Source organism: Triticum dicoccoides, chromosome 7B (genome assembly GCF_002162155.2).
Source record: "Triticum dicoccoides isolate Atlit2015 ecotype Zavitan chromosome 7B, WEW_v2.0, whole genome shotgun sequence".
Classification (NCBI taxonomy): Eukaryota; Viridiplantae; Streptophyta; class Magnoliopsida; order Poales; family Poaceae; genus Triticum; species Triticum dicoccoides.
The window spans coordinates 137,268,622-137,295,967 of NC_041393.1; the positions used below are offsets into that span (position 1 = coordinate 137,268,622).

Here is a 27,346-nt window from a genome sequence, read left to right on the forward strand (position 1 = left end):
GAGAACACACCACGACCCTGGCCTAGACGAAGGTGAAAGCCCAGCCCACCGGGTACCCACGGCCCTCGGCCCTCGGCCCTCACCCATTTCCACTAGCTAAGAGCATCTTCAGCCGCGCCCCCGATAGGCACCCAGGCGTTTTTTGAGCGCCGACGCCCAAAAATCGGCCCAGTCGTGCCCCAGGAACATGTTTTTCGCCGGTTTGGGCCGAAATTGGCACCGGTGGACCCAGGCCGAACCCGGCGCGCTGGGGGGCGCCGGGGCAATAGAATTTGGCGCGAAAGAAAGGCGGGCCCGCCGAGTCAGCGACCCACGCGCCTCATCGTCCTCATCGCCTCAGTTTCCTGCGGGGAATCAATGCAAGGCTACCCGCCGGTCATCCTTTCATTGATTCCTCACGGGCGGCGCAGGTGCGGCGTTGCACCACCTCCCGCCACGTGTATACACGACGCCTACCCCCCGACCGCTATATAAGCAACGCCCCCCCTCGCCTGAGGCCGCACCCCACCACCCACAGCCGCCGAGCTCTCTCCCCATGCGCCGCCGCCGCCGCCAACGTTCCTCCCCTTTCTTCTTTCCAAGCCGCGACGATGGGCGAGAGGTTCCCCGACGATGGGGGGGGGGGCGGCCAATGGCTTCGGCCGCCGCTCACTGCATGAGTGGGAGGCGTACCTACTGTTCGAGGCCAACGCGCTGGCGCCTCCGGACATGCGTGCGTCGGGGCGATGGAAGCTCAGCGTCGGTGGCGTACCCATCCCCCCGCTGACCGATGTCAACGTGCGCCCCGACTACTTCGCCGACGACGCTGACGGAGGAGTAGCGGGCCCTCCCACAATACACCGCCGACAACCACGAGGCCTGGGCGACGTACTTCCAGCACCGGCAGGCGCAGCGGTTGGCCTCACCAATGGGGCGCCGGTGGTGCGGGGGTCGAAGAACAGTGAGGGTCGCCGCCTATGGTGGGGCGCCCCAGGCCGCACTCTCCACGCCGTCCTCGCGCACCTCGAGGGCGGCAACAACCCGCCATTGACGTACCCCGCCCGCCCCAGTCCCCCGCAGGAGCGGCGACCAATGGATGCCACACCGGGCCGACTCCTCTTCTTCCTCCCCCCGCTCATCCTCCCGCTCCTCTGGCTCATCCGCGTTGCTCGGCGTCAAGGCCGAGCCCGCGGAGACCACCGAGACGTCGCTCGGCCGGCGCACCCACAATGCCGGCATCGTCATCAACGAGGGCGGGCGCGCCTCCTTCTCAGCTCCTCCCCGCTTCGTCAAGCCGAAGACGGAGCTGGGCCTCGCCGTCGTCAAGACGGAGCCAGGGCTCGCCGACTTGAAGGCGGAGCCAGGGCTAGACGATGAGGCGGCCTTGAAGTGGGCGCGTGAAGACTGGGCGCAGACGAAGCTGGAGCGCCAGCGCCGCACCTTTGAACAGTATGCCGCTCGGCGCCATGGCCGCGACGAGGGAGGCGTCGTCGTCCTCAACGACGACAGCGGCGACGACGCGCCGCGTCCGCCGGTCCGCTAGGGCGACCCGGGCAGGGGTCCAACAGTGGCGTCCGCGTGAAGGAGGAGAAGGACGACTACGACGGCAGCGACCTCGCCTCTCTTAGCGCGTTTTTCGGCCTGTAGTCGCGGCCCTGTTTTGTTTTTTAAGTATTTACCTACGTAAAAAACTATTTTGATTCACCGAGATAATCTAATGTTTCACCGAATATTTGTCTCGTTCGCCGAATTTAACAAAAAAAAGTTCAATTTTTTTTAAAACAGCCGCTTGAGGCCGAACCTCAGGGCATCGGCTGGAAACCGGATCGTCCCAGACCGATTTTAGCGCCGGTTCGCCCACAGACAGCGATTTTTCGAGCCGCTTGGGGGGGCGAACGGCTGGAGATTTTCTAAATACTGGTAAACCCCCCTCCCCTCTCCCCCAACCCACCACACACACAAGACAGCGGCCAGAGAAGAGGAACTGAAAAGAAAAAACGGGGAAGAAAAAGGAGGCAAGCAGTGCACAGGTCTAGTGGAAAATGGCGGAGGCGGCGTGCTCGACCTCGGGCACGTAGCTCACGCGCAGCTCATCGTTCCCCGTCGCGTTCTCCAGAGACCCCGCGCCGCCGCCGGCGACCACCAGCTCCCCCGTGCGGCGGCTCCGCGTCTCCACCCGTCTCGTTCTCCCGCTAGGGTTTCCCCCGATCCCCAATCACTGTAAGCCGCGGAGACTTGTCTCGCTAGTTTCCTTCTGGTTCAAGCTCACGGGAGCGTGCGTGTGGTCCCCGAGTGGGTGGATTTGGGGGTCGCGGTCTCGGATCTTGAGCGATCAGTGTAGCTCTGTTCTCAGCTAGGGTTAGTTCGTAGAAGCATAAGTTGGGAACTGGGATTCGTGGAGCCTTATGTGATTTGGGTCAGCGAGCTGCTTCTGTAGCGAGAACTTATAAGCTCTGAGCGCGCCATGTGGAGTAATTGGCCTATTCTGTGCAATAATCTCATCTTTAAACATTTCGTCTTTTTCCCGGTTCCGATAGGGATTTTTTGGGTGTGACTTGGGTTTATTCCTTGTGTGCATTGCCTAGTTATGACCTGATTGGTTAGCTTTTGGTTGCACTTAATTGGTCTGTGAATTGTGTTATAGGTTGGGATGTCTTGTTAGTGAAGCTTGATCAGTATCACGCATCTGATTGCTTTTCTCAAAGAGTGGCACTATTTTTGTAGACCAAATGAGTGGCGCTATTTCGTTGTTATTCACAGAATTTGTAGCATGTGGAGTGGTCCCACGCTATCATGAAGCAAGAAATACCATTTTTTAACTTTAGCTCAGCATATAGTGATATCTCTGCTACTTTCTTCAGAGCAGCTTGAATGCATGCCATTGTGATGCCTGCTATTAATTTACATAGCATTACATGTATAGCAACTTTTTTGGAAGTTCTGTTATTGGTAGCTATGTAACTATAGAGTATGCCTGTTTGCAATTTACTAAACCTGCTGCTCTGCATTAACAGTTTGCGTCTACAAAGATTAGCTCTGAAATTCATGCTGCTGTATCTGTACTCTCTTTCGAATTGGATCCATAATATTTTTCATTCCAAATTTTAAAGACAAAATCTCTAAAACCCTCTATAAGCATCCATTATTTCTCAGACTAAAAATAGGAGGGGCATGGCAGCGATCCCCATAATCTGAAAACAAAGGAGTATGATCAGAAACCTCCCTAGCAAAGGCTTGCAACATAGACAAAGGACAATGTTCCTCCCATTTAGGGCAGAAGAATACTCTATCTAGTTTTCCAAAGGTAGCATCCTCCAAATTATTTACCCACATGAAATTTCTCCCAATTTAAGGCTTCTCTCTCAACTCGTCGTGTTAAAAATGATGTATTAAACACAAAACTCTAGTGATCAGTATCATTGGATTTGTTTTTTTCACAGCTCTTTCCAATTATGTTAAAATCCCCACCTACTAAACATGGTAGAGGATTATCATGATATATTCTAGCCAACTCATCTAGGAAGTTAGCTTTTCCTTCCAAGTGCGCATTACCATAAACAGTAATGAGATCCGAATTAAATTTGGCAATCTTATCAAAAAGTAATATTCTAATAAAGTACTCTCCCCTCTCCACTTGGATAATATCGAACACATTTTTACTAATACCCACTAAAATCCCACTGGACCTCCACCTAGGATGATTTCAATGCCACTATTTTTTTTCTACCACTCAAAGAGTGTAGTTCATTGTTAGAAAAAAATGTTTTGTGGTTTCCAAAAGACCAAAAAATCCAATCTATGATCAATTATCATTTCCCTAACATATCTCTTTTGGAGATCTTGTCCCAAACCTCTAACAATTCAATCCAAAAGACATCTCACGTTACAACTTGGATGGACCTCAGGCATGAGTCCGGGAGAAGGTTTCGAGGAGTCGCATCACAAGCCTGCGACCATCCACCCCATCCCACCAAGCCTTCCTAACGCAAGACTCCGTGCTTTGTCAAGACGACGAAACCTATTATTAAAATATTGTTGTATTTGTTTTTGTCCATGTACGTATGCACCCAAGCTAACTATACTTAAAACCGAGTTATGAAGAATACCTCTAGTTGGAAGTTGTTTTCATAACAACAAGCCTACAATTACACCTTGTTATATTTCGTTGAGATGGTCCTAGATTTATGAAAAGGAATTTGATCCTGAATTTTTCGTTTCCACGTCAAAAGTGTATGTGTCACCTTGAATTGGAATCGTGATTCCACACCGATTCCAACATTTGCTTTTCGAGAACAAGACTCCGACCCATTTTTTCTTTCGTTCGATTCTCCTAGAATCTTGAGAATCGGGAAAAGAACTTGGCCTCCGATTGTTTAGGGATAACACACCATGGCCCTGGCCCTGGCCCCAACGAAGCTGAAAGCTCAGCCCACTGGGTACCCACGGCCCTCGGCCCTCACCCATTTCCACTAGCTAAATACTGGTAAACCCCCCTCCCTTCTCCCCCACCCCACCACACACACAAGACAGCGGCCAGAGAAGAGGAACTGAAAAGAAAATAAAGGGGAAGAAAAAGGAGGCAAGCAGTGCACAGATCTAGTGGAAAATGGCGGAGGCGGCGTGCTCGACCTCGGGCATGTAGCTCACGTGCAGCTCATCGTTCCCCGTCGCGCTCTCCAGAGACCCCGCGCCGCCGCCGGTGACCACCAGCTTCCCCGTGCGGCGGCTCCGCGTCTCCACCCGTCTCGTTCTCCAGCTAGGGTTTCCCCCGATCCCCAATCACTGTAAGCTGCGAAGACTTGTCTCGCTAGTTTCCTTCTGGTTCAAGCTCACAGGAGCATGCGCGTGGTCCCCGAGTGGGTGGATTTTGGGGTTGGGGTCTCGGATCTTGCGCGATCAGTGTAGCTCTGTTCCCAGCTAGGGTTAATTCATAGAAGCATAAGTTGGGAACTGGAATTCGTGGAGCCTTATGTGATTTGGGTCAGCGAGCTGCTTCTGTAGCGAGAACTTATAAGCTCTGAGCGCGCCATGTGGAGTAATTGGCCTATTCTGTGCAATAATCTCATCTTTAAACATTTCTTCTTTTTCCCGGTTCCGATGGGGATTTTTTGGGTGTGACTTGGGTTTATTCCTTGTGCATTGCCTAGTCATGACCTGATTGGTTAGCTTTTGGTTGCACTTAATTGGTCTGTGAATTGTGTTATAGGGTGGGATGTCTTGTTAGTGAAGCTTGATTAGTATCACACATCTGATTGCTTTTCTCAAAGAGTGGCACTATTTTTTTAGACCAAATGAGTGGCGCTATTTCGTTGTTATTCACATAATTTGTAGGATGTGGAGCGGTCCCATGCTATCATGAAGCAAGAAATACCATTTTTTTAACTTTAGCTCAGCATATAGTGATATCTCTGCTACTTTCTCCAGAGCAGCTTGAATGCATGCCATTGTGATCCCTGCTATTAATTTACATAGCATACATGTGGTGAACATGCAAATTCTATAGCAACTTTTTTGGAAGTTCTGTTATTGGTAGCTATGTAACTGTAGAGTATGCCTGTTTGCAATTTACTAAACCTGCTGCTCTGCATTAACAGTTTGCGTCTACAAAAATTAGCTCTGAAATTCATGCTGCTGTATCTGTACTCAATGTACTGTATTTGATTATCGAAATCTATAACGTTTGTTTTCCTACATTAACTACTGGCGTACTGGTTTGCCTCTTATAACTTATAATTTATAAATGTTAGTTGGATTACGGTTTATTTATCTTCTTTTTGATTGATCTTATTTTGATGGCAAGCAGAGTTTGCGAATGGCTTCATCACAGCATGTTGAAGTGGAGGCTGCGAAGCTACTTCAAAAACTCATTCTGGAATCAAAGGATGAGCCCGCTAAATTAGCAACAAAACTTTACGTGGTATGCAGCGCAACCGATATACAGGACATGAAAAGCCTTAACTCAACCATAACCTTGTTTCTTTGTTCAATGTTCTAGATATGTCAACATATGAAGTTAAGTGGAAAAGAGCAGTCTCTTCCCTATCAGGTCATATCTAGGTAAATATTTCTTTTGTTCTTGGCTATCTTTTCAGAAGTTTTTTTTGCCATCAATTTTACTTTAAATATTAGTCAAATATTCTGTTAGAAAAACACCACTCCCTCCGATCCATATTAATTGATGCTGGTTTAGTTGTATTAACTTTGTACTAAACCAGTGTCAACTAATTTGGATTGGGGGGAGTAGTTAAAGTTCTACCTTGTGTCTTACACATGCTATCTTGTTATTCTTGACTTTCAGATTTGATAATTGTTGATGTGTTGTTCTTATGTTCGAAAGTTCTGCTTATTTAATTATAATTATGCCATCATCAAACTAGATTTCACACATCAGTTAGTACTCATTGTCAATTGTGGAATAGTATACAAGGAGGGGGCCTAACCATCTAAATGCTGTTGCAGCGAGGTTGTAGCTTGGTACTCTCCCTAGGTACTAAATGTTGCTCCAACTAGTTTAGGTGAAGAAAATAGGAACAAGCAGAAAGACCAGAGGCCCCTGGACACAGGCTCAATGAGGGAGACAGGAGGATATTGAAGCTCAGTGATGGACACTTTCCTCATCTATGTAGTGAACTGTTAATACACACTTACACAGTAGTATGATATCCACAACCCCAAGATGCATGGGCAAATTGGAGTTCAACATCCTCCCTCTGAGCAGCCTTTCTCATGGAGATGGAGATTGAGGAGGGAGAGAAGTCGTTGGAGGATGGCAAGAGGGAGTGGCAGAGAAGTGCAAGTAGAAGTAAGATGGGAGTAGCGAGCTGTCATTTGGAGGCTTACCACTGATAATATTTTTCTTTTGGTTGACATGTTAGCCTGTAGTAATAGATCTCGATTCTTGAAATCCTCTATCCTTGATGGAAGTAGCGAGCTTTTAAAGACTATTTGATTGTGTTTGGCTGGGCTGTGGATTTTCTGAAAGCAGATGCAAGAGATGTGCCATGGGAAAGCTGCTGTGGACTGTGTGTTGTGAGAAAGCTGTGAAGCCATTTGGCAAACTAGCTGTCTGAAATGCGGCTGCGGGAATAAATGTCTGAAATACCCTTAAAAGCCGAGACATTGGATACATACTGTTTAATGGTAAAAACATCATTACAGGTTGACCTAGTTCGTAAATATAGCTATTCAACCAGTTACCTAGTTAATTATTTCATGGAGTTTTTGTTTTATTGCATATTAACGAAAATGTATATAGCTCTACATATCACAAAATAGATGCACTAGTGCCATACAAAATTTACATATCAACAGACACATTAATCTGGTTCCAGTGGGGCATAGGCTACTACTGCCATACAACATAAACATATCACCAAAAAATGCAATGGTCGTACATCTCCAGTGGGGCAAATCTGGAGAAAGGAACGACATGTACATGGGCGAGGGAAGCGGCAGTAGCACACCTCGAATGGGGGATGTAGCAGAGGAGGTCAGGCACCCATGGTCGGCGGCGGCCTTGCTCGTCTGAGTAACCTTGGGCACTGGTGGAGGTAGATGAGGGGGTGGGGGTGGAGCGGGGAAGAGGAGGCCAATTGACCGAGGTGGATGAAGGAATGGAAGCATCCACCGGCGGTCTTGCGGCGGCGTGCCGTTAGCGACATGGGAGCGAGCTGGTGACCAGCAGCTGGCCGGCGGTGCTAATGAACCCTAGAATCGCCAGAGGTGGGGGACGAGAAAAGGGCCTTGCTCGATGGGCTTGGTAGAGCTGTCTCTGGTGGACGTACCGGCTGGATTATTTTGGCGGCAAAGGTGAGTAATTTGATCTCAAGTGGATGTAGGTTCGGGCAGCCATGCAGCCAAAGCCAGAAAAGCACCTCTTCGGCCGCTTTCACCCGTACATGTGTTTTGCGATGGCTTTCAAGGGAACCGCGTTCGCTCGTTTTGCCGTTTGGTTGTGATTTCAGCTGTGAAGGAGAGAAATCCACAGCGAAAGCCAAACCGAACGCAGCCTTTGCCTTGGACAATTTAAGAGTGTAGAACCTTGAGCGCACCTTTTGTCTGGAATCAATCATCAGTGTTGTCAACTGAAGCTGTCGTTTTCCATAAATTTGGGGTTGTTTATGCACCAAAAGAATTAAGTATCTTTTGTTTGTTAGAGCTTATACTCCATTATGATATTGAGTGCGCTATGGTTTATACTCTATAGTAGGTGGTGCCAGATGATTTACCAGATGTACTGTTTGCAACGTGTAGTATAAGTATAGTAATACAAATAATCCAGTTTGGTTAGGTCTACTTCACCTGATTGTTTGTAATTTCAAATGAAAGGATTCTGCGTATGTCAGAAAGTTCTATTTTTGTCTACTTCCAATTTTTCTCTAGCTTGACTTCTCTCCTCTTTCTAGTTTCTAAGATGCCCGTAACATCCGCAATTTTTGTCTGCAGGGCCATGGAGACTGTTGTAAGTCAACATGGAATTGATATGGATGCATTGCGATCATCACGAGTTCCATTTGCCGGCGGTCCACAAGCAGTAGATTCTAGTGGCCTTATGTCTAAGGACAAGGAGGTCATTGGTGGTCAGTCTTCCATGGTTGGAAGTGATGCATCCCAGAGCAGCGGTCAAGCTGCATTATGGCATTTGCCACCAGGTAACCAACCAACTTGAAAAGGAAACTGCAGCCACTGTTTTGGAGATGTGATATGATTTTTTTATATTATTAGGTTCGGCAGATATGGCAAGGCCTGGGGTGTATATTCCAGGCAGGGTTCCAGCAGGACAAAATAGGGGTGATGTCACAGGATCTGATATTCATCAAGGCTCCATGTCGCAAAAGAGTGGCCGGTCCTCTGGAGTCGAAAGCCCTGCAAGTCTGCAAATGGAGGACACTAGATCTATGAATTCACATGATTCTTTGAAGTCCGATGAAAAAACAAGCAAGAAAGCTTCCTCTTCCAAGAGAAAAAGGATGGACTCAAAAGCAGCAGGGGATATGCAATCTGAAGAAAATTCAAAATCAGATGGTATCTCAAGTGGACAAAATATTAGAAAAAGGAAACAGGTTGGCAAAGCTGGTGCACAAGGTCAGCCCTCCAGGGGAGCTGAGCCTGAGCAATCACATATACTGCAAGGTGCTACTGCTCAGGTGCCACCCTTACCTGGTGGTGCATCATTTTTCAGGGCTCACCAGGAAGGTCCACCAGCTTCTGCTGGCAGGACTATTGACAATACTAAACCATCAAACCCGTTCGCAATGTCACAAGTTTCAAATTTTGCTGAAGGGCTGGCTTCTGGTAGTATCCCCACTGAGTTGCAGAAAAGTATACTGGGAGGAACAAATATGTTTAACACTGGTTTTGGCTGGAATCAAAGTTCACAAGGTTCAGCTATTAAGAATACTCAAGGTTCTGTTGCCAACTTAATGCGGCCAGGAGTTAATGTTGAAGGTACTTCCATTAAAAAATAATGACATAACAGCATATTTAAAGACTTGAATTACAAATATTTACCTTAATGAGCTTGCTTACACTGCAGGGAAAATTAATGTAGGGTCACAAGGAGCTTTTAACCCTACTCCCACATCGCAGATGGATTTCCCCAAAATCCCTCCTTACATGTCTTCTTCCTTTGGAGGTGGCTCACAGTTTCTGGACAAGGGCAAGGACTCGGCTTCTGGCAATACCGGCACTGAACTTCATTCTGCTGCTAAAGTTGGAGTTAACATGGGGATTGTGCATGTAAGGCCTGTAGTTTAATCCTTAAACGGGGTGTTAACATGCTATTTCGGCTACAGTTTGGCCCTTCTGAAAAACCTTTTAATTGAAAAGCTAATATTTTTTGCTGTGTTCGCCAATGGTAACTTGTTACGGGAATGCCTAGTAGTAATGGTATAATGCAGGGTATTCATTTGCATAAGATTGTAATCGAGCTTCGAACACAAGTGTATTATTGCATGCCAGTTTCGTGTATGTCTATTTGCGTGCCTTGATAGACTTTCTGCCAGGTTTTAGGTTGATCAACCGATAAATAAGCTGTTTCTGCCTGCAAGATTAAGAATTTTGTTGTCTGGTCATTTAATGATATGTTAATTGATTTTTGTATCTCAAGTAGAGGTGCTTTATTTGATGCATCCATGTAATACGACTTTGCAGGGCAGTCCAATTCAAGAAAGGCAAAATATTACCAGAGCACCACAGAGGGCCGAATCATCTTTGCAAGAAGCCAGATTGTCTTCGCTCCCGAATAGAAATGTTGGGCCATATCAAACGTCTCACATCTCTCCAAACACACCTTTCAAAGAACAACAGTTAAAGCAGCTCCGAGCACAGTGCTTAGTATTTCTTGCATTCAGGTACATGCTTAGAGCACTGTAGGATGATTGGTATCCGAAGTTCATCTCTGTTGTACTAATTTAGCTACTCTTTCTTGTAGAAATAATATGCAGCCCAGAAAGGTGCACCTTGAAATTGCCTTAGGTGGAGGCCCCACTGCAGAGGGTAAGAACTAAGAACAGAAAACATTGTGTGAGTTGACAGGGTTTCTGTACTCATGATGAGCTTATAATTAAATAAACAGGTGGCGGCGCAGGTCAGGGAGGTAATGAGAGCAGAGTGGCTGATGGTTCTGTAAGGGAAAACGGAAACAGTCAGGAAAACTCTGCTATTTTCGGCAGCCAAAGTGATATGTCTAGACTCCCGTCCACATCCGCAGGCAGCATTGCAGAGGCTGATTCTTCACTGAAGGACTCGGAAATTAAGAAGAAGATCAATATAGCTGAACATGAGAAGTCATCGATGGAAATAGAAAATATCCAGCAAGCTGTTATGCAGGGAACTGGTTCAAGTTCTGAAATGCGCTCCCAAGAAATAGCATCCCCTGTGCCATCTGGACCACAGCAGTCATACTTTCAGGGAGATAAAAGAAGAAATGCCCCTGAGACCTACAGGACGGATGCAGAAAATTTGAACAGGAATTTAAGTTTCGGAGGCCAGGGACCATCTTCTTTGGGTGGTAATAGACAACATCCAAATTTTGAAGCTGGTGTCTTGACCAAAGATCGATTACAGGATGAAGCATCTAAAGAATCATATCCACCTTCGAGGCTTCATCACATGCCTATCGATGGTTACAACTCCAATTTACCAGGAAAGGATCTAACTCCAGATACAGATAGAAATGAGGTTGAACATTGTACCCAGATGGGGGAGATGTCTGATCGATCAGCTGATGAAGGAGATGACGATCTATTTGAGCATGATGATTTTGCATCAACTCCTCCAAAATACACAATGACTGAAAAATGGATCATGGATTATCAAAAGAGAAAATATGGAGAAAATGAAAAGAAGGTATTAGAGCAGCAGAGCGCACATAAAAGGATGTCAGCATCCTATCAGAAGTTAAAGGTCTCTCTCTGCGAGTTCCTGTTTCATATGTGTACATATTTATGAGTTTTTGCGAGTTCCTGTTTCATATGTTCAGTTTTTCCTCACTGTAGCAGCTGTAATTGTTGGTTGCAAAATTTTAAGTTCTTGTTCATCCTACAGGAAAGTGTTAGTTCATCTGAAGATCTTACTGCAAAGACAAAGAGTGTCATTGAATTGAAAAAGCTTCAACTTCTCTCACTTCAACGTCGTGTGCGCAGGTTTGCTTGCCATTGGAGATCATCAGTCTTCAGTTTCTCTCCTTGTGCTTACCACATGTTTCTATGGCTGTAACTTCCCTATTCTAATTTCTTGCTTATATTTGGCAGTGAATTCTTGTCAGACTTTTTCAAGCCTAATACAGCTGATTTGGAGCGTGTAAAAGCAGTAAAGAAACACCGGCATGGACGCCGTGTGAAACAGCTTGAAAAAATTGAACAGAAAATGAAGGAGGAAAGGCAAAAAAGAATACGCGAGAGGCAAAAAGAGTTCTTTGCTGATATAGAGTCTCACAGGTTGGATGACTATATTTGATTCTTCATTCTGACCCCTTTAGTATGGAGATGTTATTTAAATTTTTTCTTACACAGTATTCTCAAGTATTTGTGGCATCTATGCTCTGTTTGTACAGTACTGATGATTTGGGGTCTATTTGCCAATGCAGTGACTATCAAGCTTTACTTTCATTTTGGTATTGTGTATAGGCTAATATCATCTGCATTAGAGCCACAACAAAAGCAGTTTACATTATTCTTGCAGCTAAATAAAGTCCATGGTGGAGCACAGCAAAAACAAGCTGGCCCTTAAATAATCAAACATAAGTAAGCTAAGCTGAAATAAGTAAATGGTGGTTTCTTAAGTAAATATATTGCTAAAAGAACTGGATCGGAATAGCTGATTCAACCTAGTCAGTAGTCACCTTTGTAAACGCTGTCTGTCTGTGTTTACACCCCATCAACATTTTACCCATGTCATTTGGTAATAATGCCTTGCCTTTGTAACTTGCAGAGAGAGACTGGAGGATAGTTTCAAGGCTAAAAGAGAGCGTCTAAAGGGTTTCAATCGATATATAAAAGAGTTCCACAAGAGGAAAGAGCGAATTCATCGGGAGAAGCTGGATAGGATCCAGCGGGAGAAAATTAACTTGCTTAAGAACAATGATGTCGAAGGGTATCTTAGGATGGTCCAGGTGAGTCTTATTTGCTTTGTTTCTCATCATGTTCTTCTATATTAGCTTAACCCTTCACACGTCAAAAAAAAGAAAAGCTTAACCCTTCATTTTAGTTTCTCAATATTTATTGGACGAAGTCACATCTGCTAAGTGTTGCTGCTTTGCAGGATGCAAAATCTGACCGTGTTAAGCAACTACTACGGGAGACTGAGAAATATCTACAGAAACTTGGGGCCAAATTACGAGGTGACAGCTCAATGGACGGCCGTTCTTATGTTTCTGGTAAGGGCGTCACTGCAAACGATGTTGAAGACGAGAGCTACCAGCCGCAGGTTTTATTATCTCTTTGTTTTAGTCAACGTCTAGGTGCATTTTTGTTGAATATTTACTTAATTTTGTTCTCCTTCCAGAATTATCTTGAGAGCAACGAGAAGTACTATCAGTTGGCCCACAGGTACTACATGGATTAAATAGACTTAAATGCTTCATTTAGTAAATCCTTATCAATGTCTGCCTAGCATAAATTATGTACTACCTAACTTTCTAATCCTCCATCTTCTTCATACTTTTTTTTGAACTTTACCATCTTATTCATACTTCTTTGCCACTGAACTTTCTAATTCTTTTTTTTAGATTACTGAACTTACTAATTCTGCTTTGTATTCATACATATTTGTTTATTTTTTCTAGTGTGAAGGAGATTGTAAATGACCAGCCTACTTATCTTAATGGTGGGAAATTGCGGGAGTAAGTTGTGCTGCTATTTTCCCTGCTTTTACCTTCTCATTTTAAGTGTATTTTTGACATTATTGTTACTGACTTGTCCTGCTACAATCTGTTTAACCATCCAGTACACATTTCCTTGATCTATTACTTGCTGTATTACAGGTACCAGATGAACGGTTTGCGTTGGCTGGTTTCATTGTACAATAATAATTTGAATGGAATTTTAGCTGACGAGATGGGGCTTGGTAAAACAGTTCAAGTAAGATCCAGTACAACGCCATCTCAGCATTTATTGTTCGGCTTGTATGTTATCTGATCTAAACAAGTGTCTGAATTCTGCTTACACTGCCCTTGCTACTTTGTCAGGTAATCTCTTTGTTGTGCTACCTTATGGAAACAAAAAATGACCGGGGCCCATTTCTTGTGGTTGTACCATCCTCTGTTCTTTCTGGATGGGTATCTGAACTCAACTTCTGGGCACCTAGTATAAATAAAATTGCTTATTTTGGTCCTCCAGAAGAAAGGCGCAGACTGTTCAAGTAAATTCTGAATTTATAGTTCGATACTTTATCACAGTTCATGTGAACATTTTATTAACCAAGCTAATTTTTTCAGAGAGATGATTGTTCAACAGAAGTTCAATGTCCTTTTGACAACATATGAGTACTTGATGAACAAACATGATAGGCCAAAACTAAGCAAAATACAGTGGCACTATATAATAATCGATGAAGGGCACCGTATAAAGAATGCGTCTTGTAAGCTCAATGCTGATCTGAAGCTTTATCGGAGTTCTCATCGGCTATTGCTGACAGGAACACCTCTGCAGGTTCTAAAGCTTGCACTTATACTTTCACACTTGATCCTGTATTTGTTGCTTTTCAAGGAATGTATGAACGGCTTGCTCATATATTTATTTAATGGTCTTGGGTCTCTGTATGAAGTATTCTATTATGCATATATTTCAAGTTGCTAACTTCTCGTAACTTCTTGAAGAATAATCTTGAGGAGCTGTGGGCACTTTTGAACTTTCTGTTGCCCAATATATTTAACTCATCCGAAGATTTCTCTCAGTGGTTTAACAAACCATTTGAAAGCAATGGTGATAACTCAGCTGATGAGGTAAAGCTGCCGTTTTTCATGATACAACATTGTTTTCTTGGAAGGAAACTGTGTTTGACTCCAATCATCTTCTTTCTTAAAAGGCCTTACTTTCAGAGGAGGAAAACTTGCTGATCATAAACCGTCTTCACCAAGTTCTTCGGCCCTTTGTACTCCGAAGACTTAAGCATAAGGTATTGATTTTATTCGCTATCTTTATGCTTGTGTTGAAATCACTGGCACTGTAGGAATTCACCATGCAATTTATTTGAAATTCCAAGTTCCAACAGGAGATCTATGCTATGCTTAGCTATTCAACCTCATTATCTCAAACTGAGGGAGTTCCAGCCTTCCAGAATTGCATCCACTGATCACATCGGCAGAACCCTTGCTTCTAACCGAAACCTAGTCATAGTAGGGAGACAGATAAGAAAATAATTGCTTGATGTCTTTATTGATGTGAGGGCCTAGCCTTATATAGCTGGCTACATAGATATATGGAAATAAACTAACAATCTTGGAAGCTTAACTAGTTATTTAAAAGAAATCTAATAACCAGTAACCAACTAGAGGTGAAATTTGTTACGTATTTGCTTAAGGCAGAGCAGGGGGTTAGACTTGAGGCATTGGCTGTATGCCTGACCCCACTTGTCACACATTATAAGCTCATATTATATGAGTAGTAGACATGTTCCTTAAATATGTGTGACCTATCAGGAGTTACTCACAGCATGTAATTCGGCTTTCAGTATGTCAGCTGATTCAGTAGACATTGCTTGATGTTCCTTACTTCTTTTTCCATTTGAAGTCTTTATATGTTGCATTTGTTCGGATGATTCATATTTTTGTATTGTACGAATGCTGAGCTGGGCATTGCAGTGGTGAAGAGCTAAATATTGTCCATAACTAGGTTCAACAGCACAACGCAACACAATATAGCAACGTCAAACTGGTTCTTTTTAGCTTTGTTGCTCTACATGATCTGTAATTTAAAAATTCCATGGACAAGATTTCTCTATGTGCTTGTACACATCCATCTAGCTGCCTGAATGCCAAAAAATGTTGCTTATTCTGTTTCTCAATATATGCCACTTTGGCATATCAGTACAAGCACGGTCACACTTTTCAAGTTTGACCACCAACATATTAAAAACATCTAGATTTTCACATCAGAAAAACACTCGTAGCTCTTCCACTAGAGTTGCTCTACAAATTGTAGATACTTTTATGAATGTGGATTTTCTCAACTAGTTGCCGCTGTACCCTACTCTAGCATCCATCGCGAAAAGTTTTAAAGAGATGGGAATTTCGTAGATGTACAGTTTTGCTATAATATGTGCAGCTGATAAATGAATGACCATTTGTGTATTGTGCAAAAAATTAAAAGATGAGTGTCTAGTATAGCAACTATATGTGCACACATGGTCACACTCACCCTTAAAGCATATGTGCGAGTATTTTGCATATCTATGACTTTTTTTTGCTTTTTGATAAAGAATTACGTGCTTTCCACCTTCACATTTTTGTGAAATGCATAAGATATAATTTTGCCAACTACTATACAAACATATACTCCCTCCGTCCGAAAATACTTGTCATCAAAATGGACAAAAAGGGATGCATCTAGAACTAAAATACATCTAGATACATCCCCTTTTATTCATTTTGATGACAAGTATTTCCGGACGGAGGGAGTAATCATTAAGACCATGAACAGGAAAGCATCTTTCATTTATAAACGGTGAGTGCTCCATATTTCTTAGTTTATGATTACTAGTAAAAGGTACTAACTCTGTTCCTAAATGTAAGACGTTTTTAGAACTGCAAAAACATCTTACATTTATGAACAGAGGGTAGAGTATACGATTCGAACAGAAATCATGGTATTTGGCAATGTTCAAAAAATCATTAACTGGTAGCTGCTTGGTCGGCTGGCGATAAGGGATTTATAGGTGAATCGGCCAGTTTAACGGCAAATATATCAGTTAATTGGCCTATAAGTCAATTAATCGGCTACTCGGTGACCCACTGAGTAGGGATTAATTGGCCAGTTAACTGATTTACCGGCCGATATTCTGACAATACTTAATTATGATAATTTTCGACCATGTGGTGTAGACGTGCAACTTTGTTTTTTAGAGGTTGGTGAACCAATCTTGCAACCGGTTCATTGATTTTTAAAATTTGATATTTGAAGCAAATTTGTTACTCCAAAAGTCAAAATTTTGAATATGAAAACTGACTTTTTTGTGATAAAATTTTCACAAAAGAATAACCGAAAGTATTGAAATTATGCCTGATAATTTCAAATAGTCAAGAAAACTCGATCAAACTACATATTAATTGGTTCTTATGCTAATGACCAGCTGAAAAATTGGTTTTGGCAGGAGCACTGTAGATGGTGTGTAAATCAAGTTCAAAACTGCTGTTTACAAGTACTCCCTCCGTAAAGAAATAAAGAGCGTTTAGATCACTAGATCTAAATGCTCTTATATTTATTTACAGAGGGAGTAGTAGAGATTATGATTACTTTAAGTTGCAACTTAGTTAAAAAGCAACTCATATGTCCATGCCCCCTTTTCTCTTGGTTTTGAATTGATTTTTGTTTAGACTTTAGAACCGTTGATGTCGAATAAATTTGAAAGAAGCACCAATCATTGGAGCTCCAACCATTTGTACTTCTTTCAAACTTACTCAACATCAACGGTTCTAAAGTCTAAACAAAAAGCTACTATTGTGATGCTGTGTGGGAAACTAGCTCGTCAGGTTGGGGACTTGATATTGTTTCCCAATTGTTTCTCGTCTTTGTTTGTATCTAGATCATCTGGATGGTGCAATAGTTTCAATTGTGTTTTACTGTCTTCAGGTTGAAAGTGAATTGCCAGGGAAGATTGAAAGACTTGTAAGATGCGAGGCATCAGCTTATCAGAAACTTCTGATGACAAGGGTGGAAGACAACCTTGGTGGAATTGGAGCAGTTAAGGTGCGTAGCGTGTGACTGTTCGAGTTGTTTATTTTAATGTTTCACTTGTCAGATATTTCACAGGTTCTTATTTGTAATATGTGTCTTAAATTTTTTAGGTCCGCTCGGTGCACAATTCTGTCATGGAATTGAGGAACATATGCAACCATCCATACCTTAGCCAGCTTCATGTTGAGGAGGTAGAGCATGATTCTGCCCTGTCGCCACATTCTGGCTATTTTTGTTTCCTCTTGGGCATTACCAGCCATATGGATTTTCTATGCAGATTGAGGGTCATCTACCTAGGCACTACCTGCCATCTATTGTGAGGCTGTGTGGGAAACTTGAGATGTTGGACAGATTGCTACCCAAACTCAAAGCTACTGGCCATAGGGTAAGTGGATTTTATTGGTAGTGTGGTAGGTTTGTAAAGGCCTCCTACTCGTATGTCGCATGAATTGTATTTTCTTGAACAAGTCACACATCAAACTTGCATTATCTGAGTTGAAGTTGTCGTTCGTTCCTTGTTCCTTGGCATGCAGGTTCTACTTTTTTCTACAATGACAAGATTGCTTGATGTGATGGAGGATTATCTGGTATGGAAAAAGTATCAGTACCTTCGGTTAGATGGACACACTTCTGGGCATGAGAGAGGAGCACTTATTGATAGATTTAATGATCCTGATTCTCCAGCTTTCATTTTTCTGCTAAGGTAAAATATTGGTTCAGTATATTGTGCTGTAGGAGGTATTATATAAATAGAACATAGTGAACTCATGAATCCTTATCGGCCAATTTGATTAATTAATATTTGATATCTAAGGCCTACTTCACCCCTATTTCTGTAGTATCCGAGCAGGAGGCGTTGGTGTCAATCTTCAAGCAGCTGATACTGTCATCATATTTGATACTGATTGGAATCCTCAGGTAGCTAAAGTTCCTTCAGTGTTGTCACTCTATGTTGTAAGATTTGTTTTACATAAATATATCTTTTCCTTGATTATTTCAGGTTGACTTGCAAGCACAGGCTAGAGCCCACAGAATTGGTCAAAAGAAGGAGGTTCTTGTTTTACGTTTAGAAACTGTAAGTGCACACTGACAGTTCGCTTATCACCTGGAGTAAATATGTAGAAACCAAAATGAACAAGGAACATTTGTTTGCTAACAAGGAAATGGTAGTTAACAAATAGAACAAGTCGCCAGTTGAGTCCTTTGTGTTGCATAGGGTTTGTTTGAGCATCTTAGATCAATAGTTAGATATGTGGCTTATGTGGTATTCTAAATGAAGAACTGGTCCAGATTTACTCAATGCCACTCCACCATGGGGATGTGCCCCCATGCATGAACAGCACCCTGCTTGCACTTTCTTCCTCACTTCATGTAAAAGGGTTAATTCGGAGGTGCAATGTTTTGACTCATCATGCATTATATGCTACTATGCCCACACTGGAATCTGGATTCCAAACCCACTAAGGTCACCACTCTAAACAGGCTGGATGTTGGAGCCTAGATACATATCTGTACGTCACAGTATTGTCTTTATTGGTGATGATAAAGTCATCCTAGTATTGTTTTTATCTAAATTTGAGTAATTTTCACGACTGCAACAACAAAGCCTTTATAATTTTCACGACTACGTATAAAGAATTAAGAACCAGCACCATTGCTCGCACAAGTTTCTGGAACACTCATTAATAAACTGTAAGGCTGTAGCTGTCTAATTTTGTCATATAACTCACATTTTTCTTGAAAGCTTCTCAATTATATACCTGAAAGTGTCCTTTGTTTTATGTCATTTTGTGTATTTAGGTATTTTGTTGGTATTTAATATTGCTTGTTTTCAGATTTATTCAAGAAATTAGTGATGTGCCTGGTCTATCTTCATTGTATTATAGCTTGGGTTTTCCTCTCTTTGCGCCAATTTGTGGCTGTTGTGTTGCTGCGCTGCTTTGGAACCTAGCTATAGGGATCTCTACTGTTTTCTTGTATATTTTGGTGATATGACTCCAAAAGAAGTTACTTTCAACTGCCTCCCTCGGAGAATTCGCTTCTGAATATCTGTCCATGGAGAATATCACGAGTGTAGTTATTGCTGTGTTTCCAGTCTATTCTTAAATGCTTTGTATCTGTCAATTAGTAGGGGTACGCATGGTCATTTCTCATTAACTCTCAGATTTAGTGCTCTCTTTGTCCGTTCGCTTGATGAAGTAACTATCCATATGTGGAAAAAGTTACTGCACTAGCTACCAGATCGCGACTGCTCTCTACGGAGCCTTTGTCTTCTTGGCTGTTTATTTTTCTAAGCTTGGACAGAACCCACTAGCGATTTATGACACTGCCACAAATATGATAGGAATAAATGCTGCCTGTTATGTTCTAACCAGAACCAATGCATTGTATTACTTCAACTGAAAATTTCAATACACCTGTTCCTGACTTGGATGTACCTTGTTGAATTTAAGGTCCGAACTGTAGAAGAGCAAGTCAGGGCTTCGGCAGAACATAAATTAGGCGTTGCTAATCAGAGTATAACTGCTGGATTTTTTGACAACAACACAAGGTCAATTCTTCTACTCGGTTAAGATTTTAGCTTTTCTAGCTCTCTTTTTTCCTTTCCTTCATGCTAGATGGTAACAATTGCAGTGCTGAAGATCGGAGGGAGTATCTTGAGTCACTTCTACGTGAGTGTAAAAAGGAAGAATCAGCTCCAGTGTTAGATGATGATGCTCTGAATAATATTCTTGCCCGCAGGTAAGACTGAGTTTGCTGTTAGTATTATTTAAGCATTGTTTTAACAATCTCTGTCACTCCTGATACTTTATCTAATTGCATGACATATCACTTTTCTCTCCTTGCAGCGAAGATGAGATCGACATATTTGAATCTATTGACAAGCAAAGACTAGATGATGAAATGGTATACTAAATTCCTTTACTTTGTACATGCTTATTTCTGCTAATATTTTGTGCATACCAATTTAATTCTTGTATCCCTTGTAGGCTGTATGGCTAAAGGTTGTTCAGGATGGTTCAGTTAGTGGGCTAGACCCCTCAGTATTGCCACCCCGCCTTGTGTCTGATGATGATCTGAAGCCCTTCTGTCATGCTATGAAGATTTACGAGTCTTCAAATGTAAAAAATGTGAAGGTAAATGTGAGGAAGAAGGGCGAGCTTGGTGGCCTTGATACAAAGCATTACGGAAGGGGAAAACGTGCTCGTGAGGTCAGTTGCATTATCATCTTCTATACGTCTCTCTATTATTGGTTGAAGTATTTGTTTGCTAATTTCATTATATATCCTTTGTAGGTCCGGTCTTATGAGGATCAATGGACCGAAGAAGAATTTGAAAAACTTTGTCAGGCTGAATCTCCTGACTCACCTCAACCTGGTGGTGCATTGAAGGATATAGATATCTCTAAAGAGAGTAAGTTGGAGGTACCTGCAGAAAGTTCAATAGACCCAAAAGAAAGTTCAATAGATCCAGTTGAAGCCAAAACGGTACCAGTCCTGGCTGTTCCAGACTCCTCACCACCAGTCCTGTCTGTTCCAGACTCCTCACCAGCTAAGCGGCGAAGAGGTAGACCTAGAAGGTCAGACGTTTCAGTATCTCCTGTTATGTCCCCAGCAAAAGCTGTCCAACAAGAGGCAGGAACTACACTTGGCAGTTCTGCACCAGCAAGTACCATCGATTCTGCAGCACCAACTGCTACCATCCATTCTACTGGTCCAGATGTTACCACCCATTCTGCTGCACCAGTTGCTGCCATCAAACCAGTTATTGGTACAGAAGTTAAGGCTACTGCTTTTGTTGCTGCTGTACCAACTGCTACCATGAAACCCGAGATTGGTACTGAAGTTACGGACCATGTTGTTTTGGAAGGGTCTATAGCAAAGGAAGTTGGTCCGGCGGTAGAGAGCGGTCATGACCCAGTAGCTGCCAGTGCAGCCCCTCATCCACCAGCTCCTGCTACGTCTAGAGGCAGAAAGACCCAAGCAGTTGAAACCCCTCGCAGACGAGGCCGTAAACCAAAAACTCTTTCCTCATCTAGTGCTGGTGATGTTAATACAAACCCTGTGGTTGCAATTGGTAGTGGACCTGCTTCTGTGGGTTCTCCATACCCTCAAGGGGATATGCCCTCATCACATGCAAGTCTCATGTCAAGATTTCAGAAGGATTTGGTTACAGGTAGGCCTGTTACGTCATTGCCAGAGGGAGTTAAGGGCATCTCCGCCCCTGAAGGTACGACACCTGTTGCCGAAGGTAAACGCACTGGAACTGCAATAAGCTTGGACAATGCCAGCTCACTAATGCCAAAGATCATTCACAACGAAAAAGTTGGATTTGTTCAAGCGAGCTCTGAGCAAGTTTTTTCTGCATCAGTACCTACTTTAACTGCCGTCTCAGGTGGAATATTGAAAGCATCACATGTTCTCTTGGCAGATAAGCCTGCAGAGAAGCAAAGTGCTTCACGCCGTCGCAGAAAGAAAGCGCCTGGTGGTGAGGATACTGGAGTAAGTACTAGGCAAAGAGCAGCTATGAAGAAATCTGATGGTATTCCTGGTACCACTGACAATGTTGGTGCGGACATGAGCACAGCTGAGAAGCTAGGAGCAGTGAATGTAAAAGATGGCAGTTCACTTCAAGATACTCCCAAGGAATTACCAAATATAAACTCTCCTCCATATGACAAGTCTGGGTATGACTCTCAACCAAGAACACCAATAGCAGTTCCCATTAGTGAAGCTGCAGCTCCTAGTGGTTCCGGTAATGCCCATGTTGCTTATTCTGATATAACTCCTAGGATACCTACCAATCCTGATGTTCAAGATAAACCAGTAAATCTGCACACAGGAGCACCTCTAGCCGCAGCCTCACAACCTCAAGTGCCATGTAAGACAGGGAATGACCATGTTGCAGTGTGTTCTGTGGTCACTACCACACATTCTGAAACGGTTACTGAAAAACCATTGCTAAATCCTGTTAGTGAACTAGCAAATGTCCAGGTCGAACCACCTAGTTCTTCACTTCATAATTCAGGTAAGAACATCAGTACAGTGCCTTCAGAGGTCAATAGTGTCGCTCCCAGTAAGGCATCAGGTAGGAGGAGGAAAGGTCCTGCCTCTGAACCACGCACCAGAAGTAAAGCCGCAACAGCTGCATGTGAACGTCGTGCTCGATTAGCTGGACCAAAGCAGACAAGTGATGCGAGAAAATTAGAAATATCGGCAAGCCCAAGCACGGTGGTTTGTGTTTCTTCAGTTGAGCAACAGGAAACCGCCCTGGCAGAGCCTCTCACTGCTTATGTCTGCGAACCGCAGAAGAATGCTGAGAGTCATGTACGTGGTGGAATGTCTACTCCGATGGGGATACTAGATGCCCCAAAGCAAATTGCTACCCAGTCAATTACAGCATGTACTGAAGAAACAAATAGCAGTTTAAGCACTCAGACTCCTGCACTTCCCATATCCAGAAAAAGTAATCTTTCCATGGGTGACAAGCAAGGTTCTCTCTCTCTCTCTCTCTCTCTCTGCTGTTATTATTCATTGTTTGGTAGTAACAATGGCTCATGCTGATGCTCATGATGCCTTTTTCAGGTGTTGGAGTTGATACCATACATGGACAAACAAATATGGTTTTGGCTGCAGAACTGGCATCTGCAAATGATGAACATAAGCTGCATGAAGTACATGATAAGACTGCTGATGGTAATATACTCCAACACAGTGCGGCGCATGACACACTCCAGGATAAAACTGATAGCATTGCTGGTTTGAACCTAGCTTCTCGTCATAGAATTAGTGATTTGGAAATGGAAAAGGATGATTCTAATACAGTGATGTTACCAGACTGCCAAACCCCTTTTGATGCCTCAGTTAAGGATAGTAAGGATACTCTTGCCCCCACAGAAGCTGATGTCAGTGATCTGCAAAATGAGGCTGCTGCTATTGATGTGACTAGTCCTAAGCAAGATACTATGGTAGTTGAAGCACTGCACACTAATTCTGGAGGTTCTGCTAGTCATCTGCCTGCTGCTTTACGATCAACGGACTCAAACCAGCATGCAGAAGGGAAAGGAAGTTCAAAGAACAGTGGCTCTAAATTTTTTGCATCTGGGAAGAAAACAGAGGAAATGGAAGGAACTTTGGATAAGAATACGGATCACAATCTTATTCAGGCAAATGCCAATATAGCTTTAGGAAGACATTCTCCTTCAGATGACAAAAGAGAGGACAGTTGTGCCCATGTAGTTGATGGTGGCCTGTCGGGAAGCAAACAAACTCTTCCTGAAGTCGTTTCTGCAGTAAACACTGATGGCTCTGAGGAAGCACTCAATGCTTCATCTACCCATTCGAATAAAGATGCCACCTTGGTTTGTGAAGTAACAAAGGATCCTGAGAGCCATGTATCAGTGTCTGTACTGGCCTCTGCTGCTATGAACGCTGGTGATGACTGTGCGGAAGTTCACAATGTTCCATCCACCCATTCTGAAAGAGGGGGCAGCATGGTAGAAGTTGATGCGTCTAGAGATGATGCTACCTCTATTTGTGAAGTACGCAAGGATCCTGAGAGTAATGTATCTGGTGAGTTGTCGATGCCAGTAGGGTTAGCGGAGCTCGAGTTAGAACTGCCAAACCAATCCAAATCTTCTAGCCAGTCTAGCGCAGTAAAGGCTGATGAAACAAAGGCCAGTATCAACATTCAGACTACTTCATTGGTAGAATCAGGAGAACAAAAATCACCCAGAAATGGTGCACATGGTACTCCCTATCTCTATCCCCTCTTTCCCCCTCCCTCTCTCACCAACCATGATCCTGTACACATTCCCCGGTGTATGCTGATTGTTATTCTTATCCAGCTAGTGTATCTTTTTTATGTTTTGCCAGAAGAGATGGAGTTGGCTGGGCCTAAGATTGAGTGCACAATACAAATGCTGAGTCCTGATGATAAGAGTATGCTCTGTTATTACTTTCTGTTGTAGTAGAGACGGGCCAGGGGGCTCATGCACATCTGCACCTTTTCAGGTTCTGAGGCTCATAGTTTGGCACAACGCGAGATGGTTTCGGGTGCAGAACAAGCATCTATGAAAGGTATAATCTGGTTTTAAATTTCTGAATTAATTAACGCATGGTCAATAGTTACTCATGGGTAGTTTATCTAACATATGTACAGATGATAGAGAAAACAAGATGGTTGATGTTATATTTTCGTCTGGTGGGGAACAAGAAACACAGCGAGCTGATGTAGACTTGCCCACTAGTCCAAGATATGCAGATTGTGAGGGTGAAAAGGACCATTCCCCTAAAACTATTTTGGCAGGCAGCCAATCTTTTTGTGAAGCCTCAGATAAGGACGTTGCCCCAGTGAAAGATGATCACACTGATCCGCAAAGTGAAGTTAATGTTGTTGATATGAATGGTACCAACCAAGACTCAGCTGAAACCGAAGATATGCAGATTGATGGTGTCTCCAAAGGATCTTCAAGTGATTTGCCTGCTGCTTTACGATCGACCAATTCAAATCAGCCGGCAGAACAAGATGGATTAGAGAATAGTCCCTCTATATCTGCTTGTCCGAAAGAAAATGAGAAATTGGAAGAAACTTCTGATGAAATTGGTGGTGGCAATTCCAATCGTAGTCGGACTGATGGTGATTCTCATATTATGAATCTAGTTGGTTATTCGGAAGACTCAGATGAGGACGATTCTATCCAGGTAGCTGATGTTGGTGATGTGGGATGTAAAGAAACTACTCATGATGACATCTCAGCTGTCGCTAGAGGAGCAGAACCAGGAGATGGACCCTGCACAGAGCCTACTTGTGAAACTGCTGTTCATGTGCCTGAAGCTATTTCTGAGGATGGTCATGGCACAACGGCCCTTGGCAGTGTCCAAGTGTCTACGACGGAAATAAAGGATTTGGAGAGTGGAAGATGTCTAGAACATGGAACAGGTATTTCTTTATCTGCTTGCAATGTTCATCAAAGCCCACTGAACAAAGAACTTAGTTATGCTATTTCAGTAATTCCTGACCCTGTTGAGCATGATGGCACAGGAACCCCTGTGGTTCTTCAAGAGGGAACTGCTGTCGCTACAGAACCAGAAGCAAAGAAAGAGGTCGACGAACCTACTCAAAATGAAGATGTTGAGCCGGCTGCCATAAAGCCAGAGGCGGTGGAGCATGCTGGTACAGAAGCCGATCCAAGTAAAGAAGCATCTATACCTCCACAAGAGGAAACCGCTGCTGTAGCCTTGGTTACAGGACCGGAACAAAATGAAGAAGCAGATGCACCTACTCAAGTCGAACCCGTTGCCATAGTGCCAGATTCCATGGAGCATGCTAGTACCCAAGTTGATCAAAGTATAGAAACAGCTGTGCGTCTCCCAGACGAAACTTCTGTTATACCTGGTACGGAACCAGAAGAGAAGAAAGTAGAGGCATCCCCCCAAGAGGATAATGTTGGAGCAGTTGCCACAGAGCCAGAACCTGCTGGAACCCAGGAAAATGCAGAAGTTTCTACTCAGCCTAGTCCTATGGAGATAGAGTTGGCTCAGGAAACAGCTATGCTGGGAGAAGCTGAAACCAGGCAGCAACTGCCACTTCCGTCTGCCGAGGGCGTGATAGCCGAGGCTAGTGAACCTCCAAGCACAGAGGTGACTGCTATGAAGGAACCAGAGTTGCTGAGCACTGAACCAGCACCCGATGGTGAAAACGCGAAGCTTGGAGAAGCCGAAGCTGAACAGCTGTCGCAGCAACCTTCATCCTGCGAGGCTATGGCAGTCACAGGAGAGCTTCCTAGCACAGCGGGAGCGAAAACGGATGGAACTTCAGACGTGGTGGCGTCTCCTGCTGTCGTGGGAGAGGAGGTGCTCAACACTGAAACTGCACCTGATGGTAAAAATCCAAGGCCGAGCGAGGCTGATACGGCGCAGTCCCCACCTTTGCCGGAGGAGGGCAAGGCCGTGGCAGCTACTGAGCCTGCCAACCTTGAGGAGGCGGAGGCTAATGATGGAAAGTAGTTAGCGTGCAAGGATGGAAGCAGATGTTGCGTTGAAGAACCTTTGCCGTTAGATCAGACAGAGCATGCTTGGGATCAAGAGAGAGGATCTAGGGGCTGTTGAAACTGAGAAGTACCGTAGATTTTATGCAAATGTTGTATGTAAAACATAATTAAGAAACCTGTTGTATTCGAAGGAGTGGAGTTGTTGGTACATAAGTTATAACTACCTAGTCGCTTTGCAATACTAGTACCTTGTTGCACCTGATGCATTTGGTTGAGATCCTCTAGGGCAGTACTACTGCCGATGACACGTCGGGTCTGCACCCTGATGCAGCAACTGCAGTGCCAAAACGGCGTGGTTTTACGCTGTTTTGCCTGCCATCAGCAGCTGTTGAAAGGTCAGCCTGAACGCCATCGAGACCTATGCAATGCAAGGTGCTGGACGACGATAGTTTTGTAGCCGCACTTTATTTTTGGGGTTCGGATCCAGCGCGAACGTTCGCGCGACATGACTTTGGTTGATCCGGCGCGCAGCACATCGGGTTGGCTCCATCCAGCCCCTTGCCGGATCAGACGGTTATCTGCCCTTCCGCTGTAGATTTACCGTTGCCCCTGCGCCCCCCGTTGGCTTCCGACACTCAGTTCTGTTGGCTTCCGACACTGAGTTCTGTCTAATGTTGGATTTTGGCTTTTTTTTTTCTGAGAAAACTTTCAGTGTATTCATCTTTAACCATGGTAGTACAACGAGCATCAGAAATAATAAAAGTTACATCCAGATTTATAGACTGTCTAGCGACGAGTACAAGTACTAAAGTAAGCCGAAGGCATGCCGCCGTTGTTGCCCATCGCCAAAGCCAGTCAAAACTTATTATAGTAGACAGTCAAAAAGTCGTCGTGCTAAGGCCCATAGGACCAGCGCAATAGAATAATAACCACCGGCGATGAATAATAGGGTAGAGGATGATCTAACCTGAAGACACACGAA

The 27,346-nt window shown here is 43.7% G+C and overlaps 1 protein-coding gene across 4 annotated transcripts; it reads left to right on the forward strand.

Annotated features, from left to right (window-relative positions):
- Window positions 1-1,932: 1,932 nt before the first annotated feature.
- On the forward strand, window positions 1,933-26,626 carry LOC119337411. Of its 4 annotated transcripts, none has more exons than XM_037609538.1 (36): window positions 1,933-2,199; window positions 5,783-5,896; window positions 5,975-6,036; window positions 8,425-8,630; window positions 8,704-9,426; window positions 9,515-9,717; window positions 10,132-10,331; window positions 10,412-10,476; window positions 10,556-11,385; window positions 11,527-11,624; window positions 11,733-11,918; window positions 12,412-12,592; window positions 12,742-12,906; window positions 12,985-13,028; window positions 13,265-13,321; window positions 13,463-13,559; window positions 13,667-13,839; window positions 13,916-14,129; window positions 14,297-14,422; window positions 14,506-14,595; window positions 17,268-17,384; window positions 17,483-17,563; window positions 17,650-17,757; window positions 17,906-18,075; window positions 18,212-18,290; window positions 18,373-18,447; window positions 19,826-19,923; window positions 20,007-20,114; window positions 20,222-20,279; window positions 20,363-20,584; window positions 20,669-22,865; window positions 22,958-24,121; window positions 24,251-24,313; window positions 24,386-24,451; window positions 24,534-25,313; window positions 25,416-26,626. In XM_037609538.1, exons 2-36 carry the CDS (start codon window positions 5,792-5,794, stop codon window positions 26,378-26,380), a joined length of 10,176 nt encoding a protein of 3,391 aa, XP_037465435.1. In that variant the 5' UTR covers window positions 1,933-2,199; window positions 5,783-5,791; the 3' UTR covers window positions 26,381-26,626. The 4 variants fall into 4 exon arrangements, with proteins under 4 accessions (XP_037465435.1, XP_037465436.1, XP_037465433.1 ...); XM_037609539.1 differs by having other exon boundaries at window positions 8,713-9,426; window positions 24,248-24,313; XM_037609536.1 differs by having other exon boundaries at window positions 1,934-2,199; window positions 24,248-24,313.
- Window positions 26,627-27,346: the final 720 nt, after the last annotated feature.

Excerpts from the sequence above, each read along its gene's own strand:
- LOC119337411 (XM_037609536.1), top strand. The coding sequence starts at position 5,792 with ATGGCTTCATCACAGCATGTTGAAGTGGAGGCTGCGAAGCTACTTCAA. Across the intron at positions 8,631-8,703 it reads ATTATGGCATTTGCCACCAG|GTTCGGCAGATATGGCAAGG; the intron begins GTAACCAACCAA and ends TTATATTATTAG. Across the intron at positions 20,280-20,362 it reads AAAGACTAGATGATGAAATG|GCTGTATGGCTAAAGGTTGT; the intron begins GTATACTAAATT and ends TATCCCTTGTAG.